We start from the raw sequence: 13,818 nt of genomic DNA, 5'->3' as shown, positions 1-13,818 counted from the left end.
AAGTTTAAGGGGCGCCTGGGTGGCTCAGTCAGTTGAGCGTGCAGCGCTTGGTTTAGGCTCAGGTTGTGATCTCAGGTTTGTGAGAGGAAGTCCTGCATCAGGCTCTGTGCACTCAGGGCGGTCTGCTTGAGATTATCTACCCCTCTTTTTCTGCCCCTCCCCTGGGTGTGCTCAGTTTCTCTAAATAACTAAATAAAACCTTTTTAAATTTTTTTAAGTGGTTTAAGCTCTCTGGAAGATAACTGAACCCACGTGATTCTCCAGCAATTTACATTTCTGCCATTCCTTCAAGCTTTTTTGGTTCTATAATATGTCTCCTGTTCTCCATAGGGATTGTGGGACTTTATCAAATCGCTTTATGATAACACCTCGAAGACGCTATCCAATCCAACAGGCCCAGTATTCCCTTCTGGGCGTACTTCCTACAGTGTGCTGGAATGGTTATCACAAGAAGACTGTGCTGTCTGCTCGTAATTCCAAAATGGTGTGCAGCCCAGTGACAGTGAGGATTGCTCCTCCGGATAATAAACGAACTCGTTCACCATTGTGAGTGTTACTACTGGCAGACTAAATCCCTGTTTATTTTCACCTGTTTTTCCACAGCTGTTCTCTGACAAAACAACTATAAAGCAAAAAAGGGAAGAAGTGCTTACTTGAATGAGAAATCCCTGACTCTAGTCCTTGAACATCGTTTTGTTTTATTTTGGTCTTAGATTGTAGCTGTAATTCTAAGGGCAGTTTCTGTCAGTGTATACTTATTAGTTAGCTTCTGATTTCCAGTGACTGAAGTCTGTGCTATATGGCGTAGTTATTAACATAGTTTAATACCAGAATCTTGTTTTTCATTATAGACCAGAGCAGACAATCAACTCAACACTGTCCTCACCATCAGGTAATGCCCCAGACCCATGTGCGAAGGAGACCGTACTAAGTGCCCTCAAGGAGAGGAAGAAAAGGACCGTGGAGGAGGAAGACCAAATATTTTCTGATAGCCAGGAAAATAAAAGAAGGTAACAGGCCCCACAGAGTACTAAACAGGCCTCTGACACAGACTCCTGTAATTTGTTGAAATACTGATCCTGCCCAAAAAGAAACAGAGGCCACACTTCCACAGTTTGTGAGCCTCAGTAGGTGCCCTTCTTTGGATTCTATAGAAGAGCTTGGTAACAAGGGCTTGGATGCTGTTAACGTCCTAATGTACGGGTTAAATGTTATAACTTACCTTTCCCATGAGTATTAGAGATTAGGTGACAGCTATTAGCCTTGTCAGCCTCATACTTTTGATACAAATGTGCTAAATTTTATTTTATTTTTTTAGAGAGAATGCTAAAAATCTTCCCTTCACCAACTTATGTTACTCAGTTATTTGGGTAACCATCATTCAGATGTCATAGTGGTGCCAAAGGAACTGCTTGGGGAGGAAAAGTCACAACTGGAATATGGTAGATTTATCAGTAATGAGAGTAAAACCAATTCCATTATTTGGTTCCTGATACTTTAATGAAAATGGCATAAGCAGTCTGTGTCCTGGGTGGTGGGGAGAGCGGAGGGGAAGTCACTAGGTGTGACAACTGCTTTCCAAGACTCAGTTAAAGGTTTCACTCATCTTTCAGTTTGGCAGACTGAGCACCTAGTGTGTGCCTGGGCCTATTCAGTACTGTGGATAGAGCAGTGAGTAAGACAGAGGCCCTATGGGACTTGGATAATAAGGAATTCTAGATTGTATGTGTATAGAAGTAAAAAAAAGAAAAGAAGAAACACAACAGGACAATAAACAGACTAATGAGAGGGGGTTTCTTCGTGTTTGTTGCTCCAGGAAGCACTCTGAGGAGACCATGGACCCCACACTCATTAAATACAACCATTACCTAAGCCAGACCATTCACATCCTACCAAGTTGGCCCTCTTTGGTACTACCAATGCAGTTAGTTGGGGAGACATTAATAAATAGAAGTGTTTTTATGTGACTCAGGAAGATCTAAGGATGCGTACAGATGGTTTTTAAGTGAGCACTGTGAACCGATGTCCGCAAGCTAAGCAGGGGTGGCCAGGAGCGGGGGATGTGGAGGTCGGAGAGGGAATCTTAGTCATTCTTACGGTCCAGATGAGTCTCTCATACTCTCCAAGGTTAAAATATTTCTTGACTCCAGTGACCCTGTAACTGAGGATTCTGTATCATTTCTCTCACACTTGGAGTAGGCAGTGATCCTGGGTGCCATGCATAGGCCCTTATGTGTGATATGTGAAGTTTTTCCCTAACAGACTTGCCATATTAACGTCCAGAGCACTATGGGATGTGTGGGTTAGTTTCTAAAAATGTTTCTGTTTTTTGTTTTTTATATGTGGCTGGTAGGGTATTAAGGTTGCGATTGTTACACTTTGGAGAGAAGTTAGCAAATAATACACCTGAATAAGTTCAAAAGGTCTTGAAGCATTTTTGTACTCATTATTATTAGGACGGTCTTAGAATGAATCTACCTTTTAGTATCTTTAGGGTTTGAAGCAACCTTTTTCTTGTCTAGCCATTTCTGCAGGCCACAGAAATACTTTAAGGTTCCAGGAGTATGAGAGCATGCTCTAAGAAAAAAAAAAGTTCATTTAATTGAGGGTTTTTTAATTTGTCACAGGCGCCACGATAGCAGTGGGAGTGGACATTCAGCATTTGAGCCCCTGGTGGCCAATGGAGTCCCTGCTTCTTTTGTGCCTAAGTAAGTGAGAATCCATCTGAATGAGGTAGATGGGGGAAGGGCATCGTGAGAGCTGTTGTCCTATAGATTTTCCTCTGTGTGTTTGTATTGCTTTATTAGTCCAGGTTCAGATCTTTGACATCAGAGAAGAACATTTTGAGTAATGTCCCACAATAACCATCTTTTAATTTCTTTTAATATTTTTTCATTAATATGGATAAAAATATGGTAAGGGTAAGAGAATTTGTATATGTATCTAATAACCGTGTATAAAAACAGGTTTGTGCGATAGTTAAAGTGCAGCAGTATGAAATGTAAGATAAATGTTAAGTTGGTACATTTGAGTTTAAATACATTTAGGGTTTGGATGAAAGGGAAAGTGTCTTGGAAGTCTGTGTGAAAAGACTTAAGGTAACTTACATGCTTATTGAGTCAGGAGTGTGCCGAAAGAGCTGGTGTGCTCCCAGCCTGTGCTGGTAGCAGAACAAAGACCAGAATGGGGCAGGCGGGGAGTCCTTCTGTTCTCGCTTGTGCCCTCGTTGTCTGTGCACTGTTGTGCTTGGTTCGATGGCTGGCACTGTAAGGGACAACAAACAACCTGACGCTCATTCCGAGTGAAGCAACTGTAAGATGTTACAGGGTGGTGACCGTGTACGAGTGGGCTTGGAGGGTATACGGTATTAACCAAGAGAGAGAAGTCTCCAGGGGAATGAGGAAATGAGGGGGGAGGGATAATGGTTACCAAAAACCATTGCAAGAGCTTCATGCAGCCTTAACCAGTTGCATGAAGAAAAGGCTAACATTTGTTCGGTTGGGCTCCAAGTAGATCCATAGGTGGAAGTTAGAGGAAATACATTTTCATCCAGTGTAAGAATCTGTGGTTGACGGTCCTCACTGTAGGAGAAAGTGAGTTGTCTACATTGTAACAAAGGTTGGAGGACTTCTACAGGAAAGATTGTTTAGGTTGGAAGCTTAGAAAAATTGGTTGGTTCCTCTTAACTCTGATTTTTCTAGTAGGTTTATTGAGGTACAATTGACTTTATAAAAAACTGCCTTTTTAAAGTGTACAGTCTAGATAAGTTCTGTCATGTACACACCTGTTAAATCATTGCCATAGCAAAAGTAATAAACCTAACAGTCACCTCAGAGTTGCCCCATGCCCCTTAGTAACACCTTCCTGCAGTCCTGCCCCTAGCCCCAGGCATCCACTGATGTGCTTTTTGTCATTGTAGATTAGTGTGAGGGTTTTTTTTCCTAGAATATTGTGTAAGTGGAGTCATGCATTTAATTTCTGAAATAGATTTAAATATTTAGCTTTCCCTTCCTGACTTTGTCTGAGATATTGAGCTGAAGTGGTAGCAATAGCATTAAGAGCTTTATCCTTTTTAATTAAGTTTATTTAAGAAATATCTTGCGACCATGGATGAAGGCTTTAAAGAATGCTGCCTTCAATGACACATTCACTGTCTTTTTCTCTTTTGTCAGACCTGGCTCTCTGAAGAGAGGTCTTAATTCCCAGAGCTCCGATGACCACTCGAATAAGAGATCTCGCACCTCTTCCGTGAGCTCCTTGACAAGCACATACACAGGTGGCATCCCTAGCTCCAGCCGCAATGCCATTACCAGTTCTTACAGTTCGACTCGAGGTTTCTCTCAGGTACGTTCTTCTTGTGACGTGGGAGAAGGATGTTCTGAGCATTAACTGATGAGCCTGTGTTTACTAACCACGTTCCACCTCTCAGATACTGGGATGAGCTCTGAGCTAACAGAAGATGCAAACCCTGGAGTGATAACTTAGACTCAGGGAATGGGATAGAAAGCCCAGAAAGTAACCCGGAGCAGGTGGGGACAGCGGATACAAAACAGCCAGGATTGCAGATAAATGGTCAAGGAATGAGTAATTCAATAAATGGTATTAATTTGATCGAAAAGATAGATTCAGTCCGATTGCACTGGATCATAAAAAAAATTCATCCTGTCATCATTGAGAATTGAAAGTTTTTAAAATATTGTAAATTTTTAAAAATTCTTTTGTAGAAAAAATGGCAGTTCTTTCTTAGAAAGAGGATATAGTATGGCCTAGGAACAAACAGAGCAAGCTTTGCTGCCAGACAGACTTGGATTCAGATTTTGGCTTTGACACTTAGTAGCTTATAGGGCCTCAGGCTGGTACATCACTTCAACTTTCCTTTTCTCATTTCCCAAGGATTATTATAAAGATTGAAGGTAATGCTTGAAAAGATAGTCCTTATAATGCATGTTAGTAAGTGGTACCCTATATATAGAAGCAAAGAAAAAAAAAGTTCACGGAGGAAGAGATTTGAGGGGAGAAAACTTGAGATAAGGTAATCCAAAAGGCTTTTACAATAACATGAACGAAAGTTGAAGGCCTGAGCCCGACCAGTGGGAACAACCACCACAGCAGGCAGACTGAGAATAATTCTGAAGGGCCCTAGGATTTTCAGAATGGTGAGTGAGTACTGGCTTCAACTTCAAGTCACTGGTGGCATTAGCCCCTAACAAGAGTCGGCCTGACCTTTGAAGCTTTGAGGCCAGACACTGACTTCTCTGTAATTATGAAGGTCCTAGATGGCGTCGTTTTCCAGAATAGGCTTTCTTTCGAAATTTTGTTTGGCCTTGTCCCCTTCGTGAGTGATTTTAGCTAGATCTTCTGGATGACCTCCAGCTTCTACATCTCCCTTGTTGTAGGGACGGCTTCTTCCCAAAACCTCTCACTGCGTCAGCTTCTGCTAGCTCCACACTCCTCTCCTCCTCAGCTCTCCGCTTTCGTGGAATTGAGGAGTGAGGCCTTGCTCTGGTTTAGGCTTTGGCTTAAGGCGATGGTGTGGCTGGTTTGATCTTCTCCCCAGACCACTCAGACTTTCTCCATGTCAATAATAAGGCCTTCTCACTTTCTTACCACTCATCGTGTTCGTTAGGGTAATACTTTTCATTTCCTTCGAGAACTTTTCCTTTGCATTCACAGCCGGGCTGTTGGGTGCAAGAAGCCTGGCATTCAGCGTGTCTCAGCTTTTGATCTGCCTTCCTTACTAAGCTTGTTCATTTGTAGCTTTTGATTTAAAGTGTGAGACATGCGACTCTTTCCTTCAGCTGAACAATTAAGAGGCCACTGTAGGGTTGTTAACTGGTGTAATGGCAATACTGTAGTAGCTTGGCGCATAGGGAGGCTGGGAGAGAGAGATGGGACCACTGCCAGTTAATGGGGCAGTCAGAGCACGCATACTTGTTTAAGTCAGCTGCCTTATAAGGGTGTGGTTTGTGGCTTCACTATTAGAAAAGTAGCATCAAAGATCACGTCACCGTCATGAAGGGAGTAATGAAAAGTTGGAAATACCACAACACATAACCGAAATGTGAGATAGAGATGTGAAGTGAGCGAATGCTGTTAGGAAAATGGCACCAGTAGACTTGGCTTGAAGTAGATTTGCTACAGACCCTCAGTTTGTTAAAAACAAAATTTACAAAGTGCAGTAAAACTTGGAAGTACAACTGTGCTCATCTGTTCTTAACAACATTGTTTTATTAGGTCAAATTTCAAGTGTACACAAAAGGAAAGGGAGGGAATCTCATGGATCTCCCTCTAGCTTCACTGGTTAGTTACCAGCATTTTGTCTGTCTTGTTCCCTCAGTCTGCCCCCACACGGTGTTTGTCCTTGTGTTTTATAGCAAATTACAAACCTCTCATTTCATCTATAGGACTTCAGTGTATTTTAAAACTTTTTGTAAACATTAATAACCAGGGTGGCATTATTCCTCTTAAACAATAGTAATTCCTTAATATTTGTTTTGGGGGTTTTTTCTTTTAATTCATTTGAGAGAGAGACAGCACTAGCAGGGGAGAAGCAGACTCCCTGCTCAGCTGGGAGCCCGACATGGGGCTTGATCCCAGGACCCAGAGATTATAACCCTAGCGGAAGGCAGATGCCAAACCATCTGAGCCCCCCAGGTGCCCCTCCTTAATATTCGTTAATATCTCCCTGTATTCAGATTGCCTGTTATCCCAAACGATCTTCCTTTGTTTGAGTGAGGGACTAAACATCAATTCTTTCCATTTGGTTCCTATGTCTCTTAGACTCTTTCAATCTATACTACTACTATTTTTTTCTTCCTTTGAAAAAACTGGATCATTCTGTAGAATTTCCCACATTCTAGATTAAGTTTCCATCGTCATGGCATCATTTTAACATGTACATGATCCCATATGTTCCATATAAATGGGAAGTTCAGTCCTGAGGCTTGATTAGGTTCAAGTTCAGTTATTTTGCCAGAACATTGCATACCTATGATTGCATCACACTAGGAGCACATGAGGTCCGGCTGCCTCCATCTTGTGAGGTTGGTAATGATCCCTGGACTCAGCAGTTTAAGTCAGATTCTTCTGTTGTAATTTTTCTGTTTTCTCTTTTTTTTTTTTTTTTAAGGTTTTATTCATTCATTTGACAGAGATCACAAGCAGGCAGTGCGGGGTGGGAAGCAGGCTCCCCACTGAGCAGAAAGCCCAATGTGGGGCCCTATCCCAGGACCCTGAGATCAAGACCTGAGCTGAAGACAGAGGCTTTAACCCACTGAGCCACCCAGGCGCCCCAGTTTTTCCGTTTTTTATTTGATGATTTTAGCAGCCGTTTATCATCTTTCTAGGTCCATGGTTTTACTGGGTTACAAAATGGTAATAATCTATCCTGTCATTTCCTCTGCATTTATTAACTGAAACTCTGTACAGAAGAATATGCCCTACCTGTGGGAGTGACTGGATAATGAGAAGGCGCTGATGCCAGAGTCAACTCCGGAAGTGACCAGTGAGGTTTTTGCTGTTGTGATTATCTTTAAGAACCTCTGAATTTGTATAGGCCTGTCACTTTGAGGCACAAAGTTTTCCACCTTTGGCAAGTGGGAGCCCTTTAAAATTGGCTCCTGTATCCTTTTGTTTTGACCCAGGTAGTTTTTGATAAATAATTTTGTTGCTCTTTAGCTTTAAAAAAAAAATTTTATCTTGTACATTTCCAACTGAAATTGAAGGTGGCTATTTGTTCAAGTGACCTTGGTTTTTTTTCAGTTGGAAATGATCTTTGTAGACTATAGTGAATTCTAGGGAGTTAAGATTACCCACATCTCTAGAAAGAGAAAACTCTCTAGTCATTAGTTCGTATTGATATTTCAAGTTTAGATTTAGGATACAGAACTTTTTACATAATTTCTTTGATTTTACATTTTTGTTTTAAGATTTCATTTCTTTCAGAGAAAGTGCCAGCAGGGGGAGGGGCAGAGGGAGAGAGAGAATCTTGAGTAGACACTGCACTGAGTGCAAAGCCCGATGTGGAGCTCGATCTCACCACCCCGAAATCATGACCTCTGCTGAAATCAAGAGCTTTACACTTAACCAACTGAACCATTCTGGTGCACCTCGTTTTTAGGTATTCTTACACAAAAAGTGTTGCTTCATAACCACTTATTTCACTGGCCCCAGTAAACAAATTTGAAAATAATGGTATCAGTGCATTATAAACAGTAAAATTACGAACCGGCTTAAGAATTATTTTTGAGGGCGCCTGGGTGGGTCAGCTGTTAGGTGTCTGCCTTCAGCTGAGGTCATGATCCTAGGGTCCTGGGATTGAGTCCCACATTGGGCTCCCTCCTTGGTGGGAAGCCTGTTTCTCCCTCTCGCCCTGCTTGTGTTCCTTCTCTCTCTCTCTATCTGTGTCAAATAAATAAATCTTTTTTTTAAAAAAAGGAATTTTTTTTTTTTAAGATTTTATTCATTTATTTGACAGAGATCACAAGTAGGCAGAGAGGCAGGCAGAGAGAGAGGAGGAAACAGGTTCCCTGCTGAGCAGAAAGCCTGATGAGGGGCTCCATCCCAGGGCCCTGGGATCATGACCTGAGCCTAAGGCAGAGGCTTTAACCCACTGAACCACCCAGGTGCCCCATAAAAAAAGCAATTATTTTTGATATAGTCAAAATAACGTGTTTTAGGTTGACATGAATTCACTGTTCTCAGTTGGGAATACCACCAACTTGATATACAATAAGATCTATCTGTCCAGTATATTTTAATGTTTTGGGGTTTTCTTTTTCTTTAAATAGTTTGTTTTTAAGTATGTAAAATAAAATACTTTAATTGTTCCAAAGAAAAGGGGTACATGGCTGTTTTGGTCAGTGTATAATGTGACTCTTTTTTTTTTTTTTTTTTTTTTTAAAGATTTTATTTATTAATTTGACAGAGAGAAATCACAAGTAGACGGAGAGGCAGCCAGAGAGAGAGAGAGAGGGAAGCAGGCTCTCCGCTGAGCAGAGAGCCCAATGCGGGACTCGATCCCAGGACTCTGAGATCATGACCTGAGCCGAAGGCAGCGGCTTAACCCACTGAGCCACCCAGGCGCCCCTATAATGTGACTCTTGATCTTAGTGTGAGTTCCAAGCCCACACTGGGTGTAGAGATTACTTTAAAATAAAATCTGTTAAAAAGAAAAATTGTATAACTAAAACCGTAAAAAAAAAGTTGTGCTGGGGCACCTGGATGGCTTGGTTGGATAAGCACCTGACTTGATGTCAGCTGGTCTTGATCTGAGGGTTGTGACTTCAAGCCCCACTTTGGGCTCCCTGCCCGGCATGGAGCCTCCATTTTAAAAAATAAGAATAAATAATATAAGTGAACAAATGTAAATGAATATAAGTAAAATAAAAATTGTTCCAAAGAGAACATATGAGAAAACAAAATATACTCAGAGAAGTCCACAATTTCAGCCTCTTTCTACTCCACATTGTTCCCTTCCTATTTTTAATTACTTTTCAGTTGTCCTTCCACTGTCTTTTTTTCTTAAAACTCTATACAGATCAATGTCTGTGTGAGGCAGCAGGACGTACAAGTTTGAGGCTCGCTTCATCTTTCCTGTATAGTAACTGCAGTTACTCCTGTCCTCTGTTGATCAACACTGGGCTTTTTCCGTTTTCTGCTGTGACCTTGTCCTGCAGAGAATGCCTTAATTCCTATCTTTTCCCTCTATGGCCATTACACTTCTTGGATAGATTGCCTGGAATACAGATTTCCCTGGCCAGCAGTTAGATGCATATACGGTTTAGCTAGATACTGTTAAATTCCCTCCTCAGAGGATGTACCGTTGGCATTCCCGTTAGCATCATACGACTGACCGCCGCCACACCAGTAGATCAGGTTGTCATGGCTTTGGGTTTTTACAGGCTAGGTGAGGAGCAGTGTGTGTGTGTGTGTGTGAGAGAGAGAGATTTTATTTGTTTATTTGGAGAGCATGTGCACACGGGGGGTTGGGGAGCAGAGGGGGAGAGAGAAAATCTCAAGCAGACTCTGGCAAGCACAGAGCCTGATGCAGGGCGGGATTCCATGACCTGAGCTGAGATTGAGTCAGACGTTTAAGCCACTGAGCCCCCCAGGCGCCCCATATTTGTGTCTCTTCAGAGTGAGTTGGGGCCGATTTTCATATATTCGAGAAACATATTCCAAATGAACTAAAGATTTAGATGTGAAATAAAAACCATAAAAGTATTTGCAAAAACGGGCTTCTTGTGTGTTGCTGATGGGAGTGTCCATTGGTACAATCCCCTGGAGAGCAGTGTGGCAGTAAGTACCAGTATTAGCGATGCATGGGCCCTTGCGATGCATGTGCCTTTTGACCCAGCAGGTCTGCTCCTTATGAATTAATTCTGTACATACCCTCAGAAGCATACACGAGGATGTTGGCTGTAACATTTTAATAATAGAAAATCGGAAACCATGTAAATGTACCTTTTCAGGGGGCTGGTTGACAGTATTTCTGTAAGTTGCAGTACTGTGTAACTGTCAGAATAAGTAGCTTCATAGAGCCAAAGCAAGGTGCAGAGCTGTGTGTATAGTGTCCTCTGGTACTTGTGCTTCCAGGTTTCTTTGATTTTTTTTAATGTGCATAGAGTAATTTCGATAGATTTTGTTAGAAACTGGGAATAAGGTTTGAGGTTGAGGTAGAAAGGAAGCCTTTTACTTTGTACTCTGCTTGTTGGAATTTATGACATGTGCTGCCGGTGGTACCTTTCCTGATTTCAGAAAGTTTGTAAGTATAGCTAGCTGTTAAGTAAAATAAGATGCCCCTGTCCTGGCTGTCCCTGCTTCTGTCCCATAGGTACCTGTTGTTGACATTCATACTAGGTATGTGACCACAGATAATACACAGAATTTTTGGTGTGTTACACAATGGGGTCAGCACATACATGCTTTTTTGTCTCTTTTTTTAATCATATATTGCATAGCATTTTGTGTCAGATCTATAGTTTTTGTTTTGTTTTTTTAATTAGAGTATAATGTAGAAAAACAAATAGCTAAAGTGTGTGTCTCCATTTAACTACCACCCAGGTCAAGTAATAAATAATTTTTAACACCCAGAAGTCCCCCCATACCTATTCCTTCTTGAGTAGTAGCACTGATTTTTTTTTTATATTATTATTTATTTTATTTATTTATTTTTTAAGATTTTATTTATCTGACAGATCACAAGTAGGTAGAAAGGGGGAAGCAGGCTCCCCGCTGAGCAGAGAGCCCGATGTGGGGGCTCAATCCCAGGACCCTGAGATCACAATCTGAGCTAAAAGCAGAGTCTTAACCCACTGGGGCATGCAGGTGCCCCAGTAGTAGCACTATTTTAAAAATATTTAAGAATATTTTTAAACTTTACATCAATGGCGACCAGGATACACTTTCTTTTGTGTTTGGCTTCTCTCACTCAGCTGTTTTCCTTGTGAGACTCATCCAGGTTGTTGCATGTAGCAATAAGGCTTTCATTTTCTTTGTAGGAATATACCATAATTAAGTTTTTCCTCCTGCTGTTGGACATTGGGTTTCCAGTTTTGAGGTATAATGCGTAATGTTGCTCTGGATGTTCTTATATTAAGTTCTTTGGTGCGTATATGTGAAGTATGTGTGATGCCCAGTTGTAGTAGATGTTGTTGAGACATTTATTTTTTAAAGTTACATTTCAGGGGCACCCGGGTGGCTCAGTTGGTTAAGTGTCTGCCTTTAGCTCAGGTCACGATCCTGGAGTCTCGTAAATAAATAAAAATAAAATAAAGTTACATTTCAGGTGATTGTCTTCCCAGTGCAGTGTGAGATTTTGTTCGTGTGGTTACACACCCTCACTAACCCTTGACATTGCCAGTCGCTCTGATTACCCCCGTCGGTGGGCATGCAGTTTTCCCTGTGGTGGTTACGTGTGATTATAATTGCTGATTGCGAATGAGCTGGAGGTCGGAGCTGTTCATTAGCCGTTTATATTTCCTTTTTCATGAAGTGCCTATTCCGGTTTCTTGGCCCTTTTCTATTGTTTGTCTTTTTGTCACTGATTTATAGAAATTCTTTATATATTCTAGATATAAGCTCTCTGTAAGTAGTATGTGTTACAACAAATCATTCTCCTATTCTGTGTCTCACTACTTCAATTTCTTTACTTTACGCCTATGGCTAATGTTTCGTGTGCACTGTTTAGGAACTCTTTGTCTACCTAAAGTCATGATGATGATATGCTACCTTTTAGAAGCTTTATTCTTTGTTGTTGATTTTTTGAAGTTGATTTTTGTATATGGTGGGAAGTGGCCATCAAAATTAGCGTTTTTCCGGGGCGCCTGGGTGGCTCAGTGGGTTAAAGCCTCTGCCTTCGGCTCAGGTCATGGTCTCAGGGTCCTGGGATCGAGCCCCGCATCGGGCTCTCTGCTCAGCGGGGAGCCTGCTTCCTCCTCTCTCTCTCTCTGCCTGCCTCTCTGACTACTTCTGATCTTTCAAATAAATAAATAAAAATCATTAAAAAAACAAATTAGCGTTTTTCCGTTGAAATGTCCACTTCACTTAGCAACATTTATTGAAATATTGGACCATCCTTTTCCTGTTGCTGTGTGGTACTGCCTTAGTTATAATTTAAGTATATATATGTGGATCCATTTCTAGATTTTGTTGTGTTCCATTGGTCTGTTTTTCTGCCCTATATCTTTTTTTTCTGAGCTGTCCCACACAGTCTTTTAGTTTTGATGTGTAGTAGGATAAGTCATCCAACTTTATTTGTTTCATTCCTCTTCAGAATTGTCTTGGCTCTTGACCCTTTGCATTTCTCTGTAAGTTTAGAATCAACTCATTGATTTCTGCTAAAAGAAAGAACGGCCACTTGCTGAGATATTAAGATTGCCTTTAATCTACAAGTTATTTTGAAGAGAAATGACATTTTTACAAATGTCATTGAATCTTCCAATACATGAACATTGTATATCTTTCACTTATTTACATCATCTTTAACTGCTCTGTGTAATGGTTTTACATATTAAACATTTCCCTAGATAGATCTTTTGATGCTATTATAAGTGGTTTATTAAAATCTTTTGCTGATATATTCAAATACTACTGATTATCATATTCAGAAAATTTGCTAAATTCTGTAACATTCATCTGTATATATATATATATATTTTTTTAATATTTTATTTATTTATTTGACAGATCACAAGTAGGCAGAGAGGCAGGCAGAGGGGGCGGGGAAGCAGGCTCCTTGGTGAGCAGAGAGCCCGATGTGGGGCTTGATCCCAGGACACTGAGATCATGACCTGAGCCAAAGGCAGAGGCTTAACCCACTGAGCCACCCAGGTGCCCCTCATCTGTATATATGTATTTTTTAAATTTTATTTATTTGAGAGAGAGAGAGTGTGTGCATGAAAGAGGTGAGAGTCAAGGGAGAAGCAGACTCCCCATGGAGCAGGCAGCCCGATGCAGGACTCCATCCCAGGACTCCGGGATCATGACCTGAGGCGAAGGGAGTGGCTCAACCAACTGAGCTACCCAGGCACCCATATATTCTTTAGGCTATTTGTATGTACGTCATGTTGTCTACAATGACAGCTCTTTTCTCTCACTGTTCTCATATTGTTTTATGCCTTAATGTATTTGGTTAAGATCTGAAATATGATGTTGAATAGAAGTGATCACAAACACCTTTGTTTTCCTTGATCTCAGAGGGAGTGCTCTCCACATATCCTGTTATATATACTGTTTGATACAGGAGTCTTACGATTGGTTTTTTTTTGTTGTTGTTTTTAAGATTTAGAGAGAGTACATGGGCTGGGGGTGGAGGGA

The 13,818-nt window shown here is 41.1% G+C and overlaps 1 protein-coding gene across 3 annotated transcripts in view; it reads left to right on the top strand.

Moving 5' to 3' along the window:
* POM121C (POM121 transmembrane nucleoporin C) overlaps window positions 1–13,818 on the top strand; it is a 58,451-nt gene that overhangs the window by 31,292 nt on the left and 13,341 nt on the right. For all 3 annotated transcript variants that reach the window (XM_004761650.3, XM_004761649.3, XM_004761648.3), the window contains 4 exons: window positions 331–546; window positions 852–1,010; window positions 2,628–2,708; window positions 4,173–4,344. In XM_004761650.3, the coding sequence (XP_004761707.1) occupies window positions 331–546; window positions 852–1,010; window positions 2,628–2,708; window positions 4,173–4,344 (628 nt within the window). The remainder of the gene's footprint in view (window positions 1–330; window positions 547–851; window positions 1,011–2,627; window positions 2,709–4,172; window positions 4,345–13,818) is intronic.

This window comes from Mustela putorius, unplaced genomic scaffold (assembly GCF_011764305.1).
Source record: "Mustela putorius furo isolate JIRA1106 unplaced genomic scaffold, ASM1176430v1.1 tig00000139_pilon_pilon_pilon, whole genome shotgun sequence".
Lineage (NCBI taxonomy): Eukaryota > Metazoa > Chordata > Mammalia > Carnivora > Mustelidae > Mustela > Mustela putorius.
Note: the sequence above shows the minus strand (reverse complement) of the source record. Positions and strands in the feature narration are given on the sequence as shown.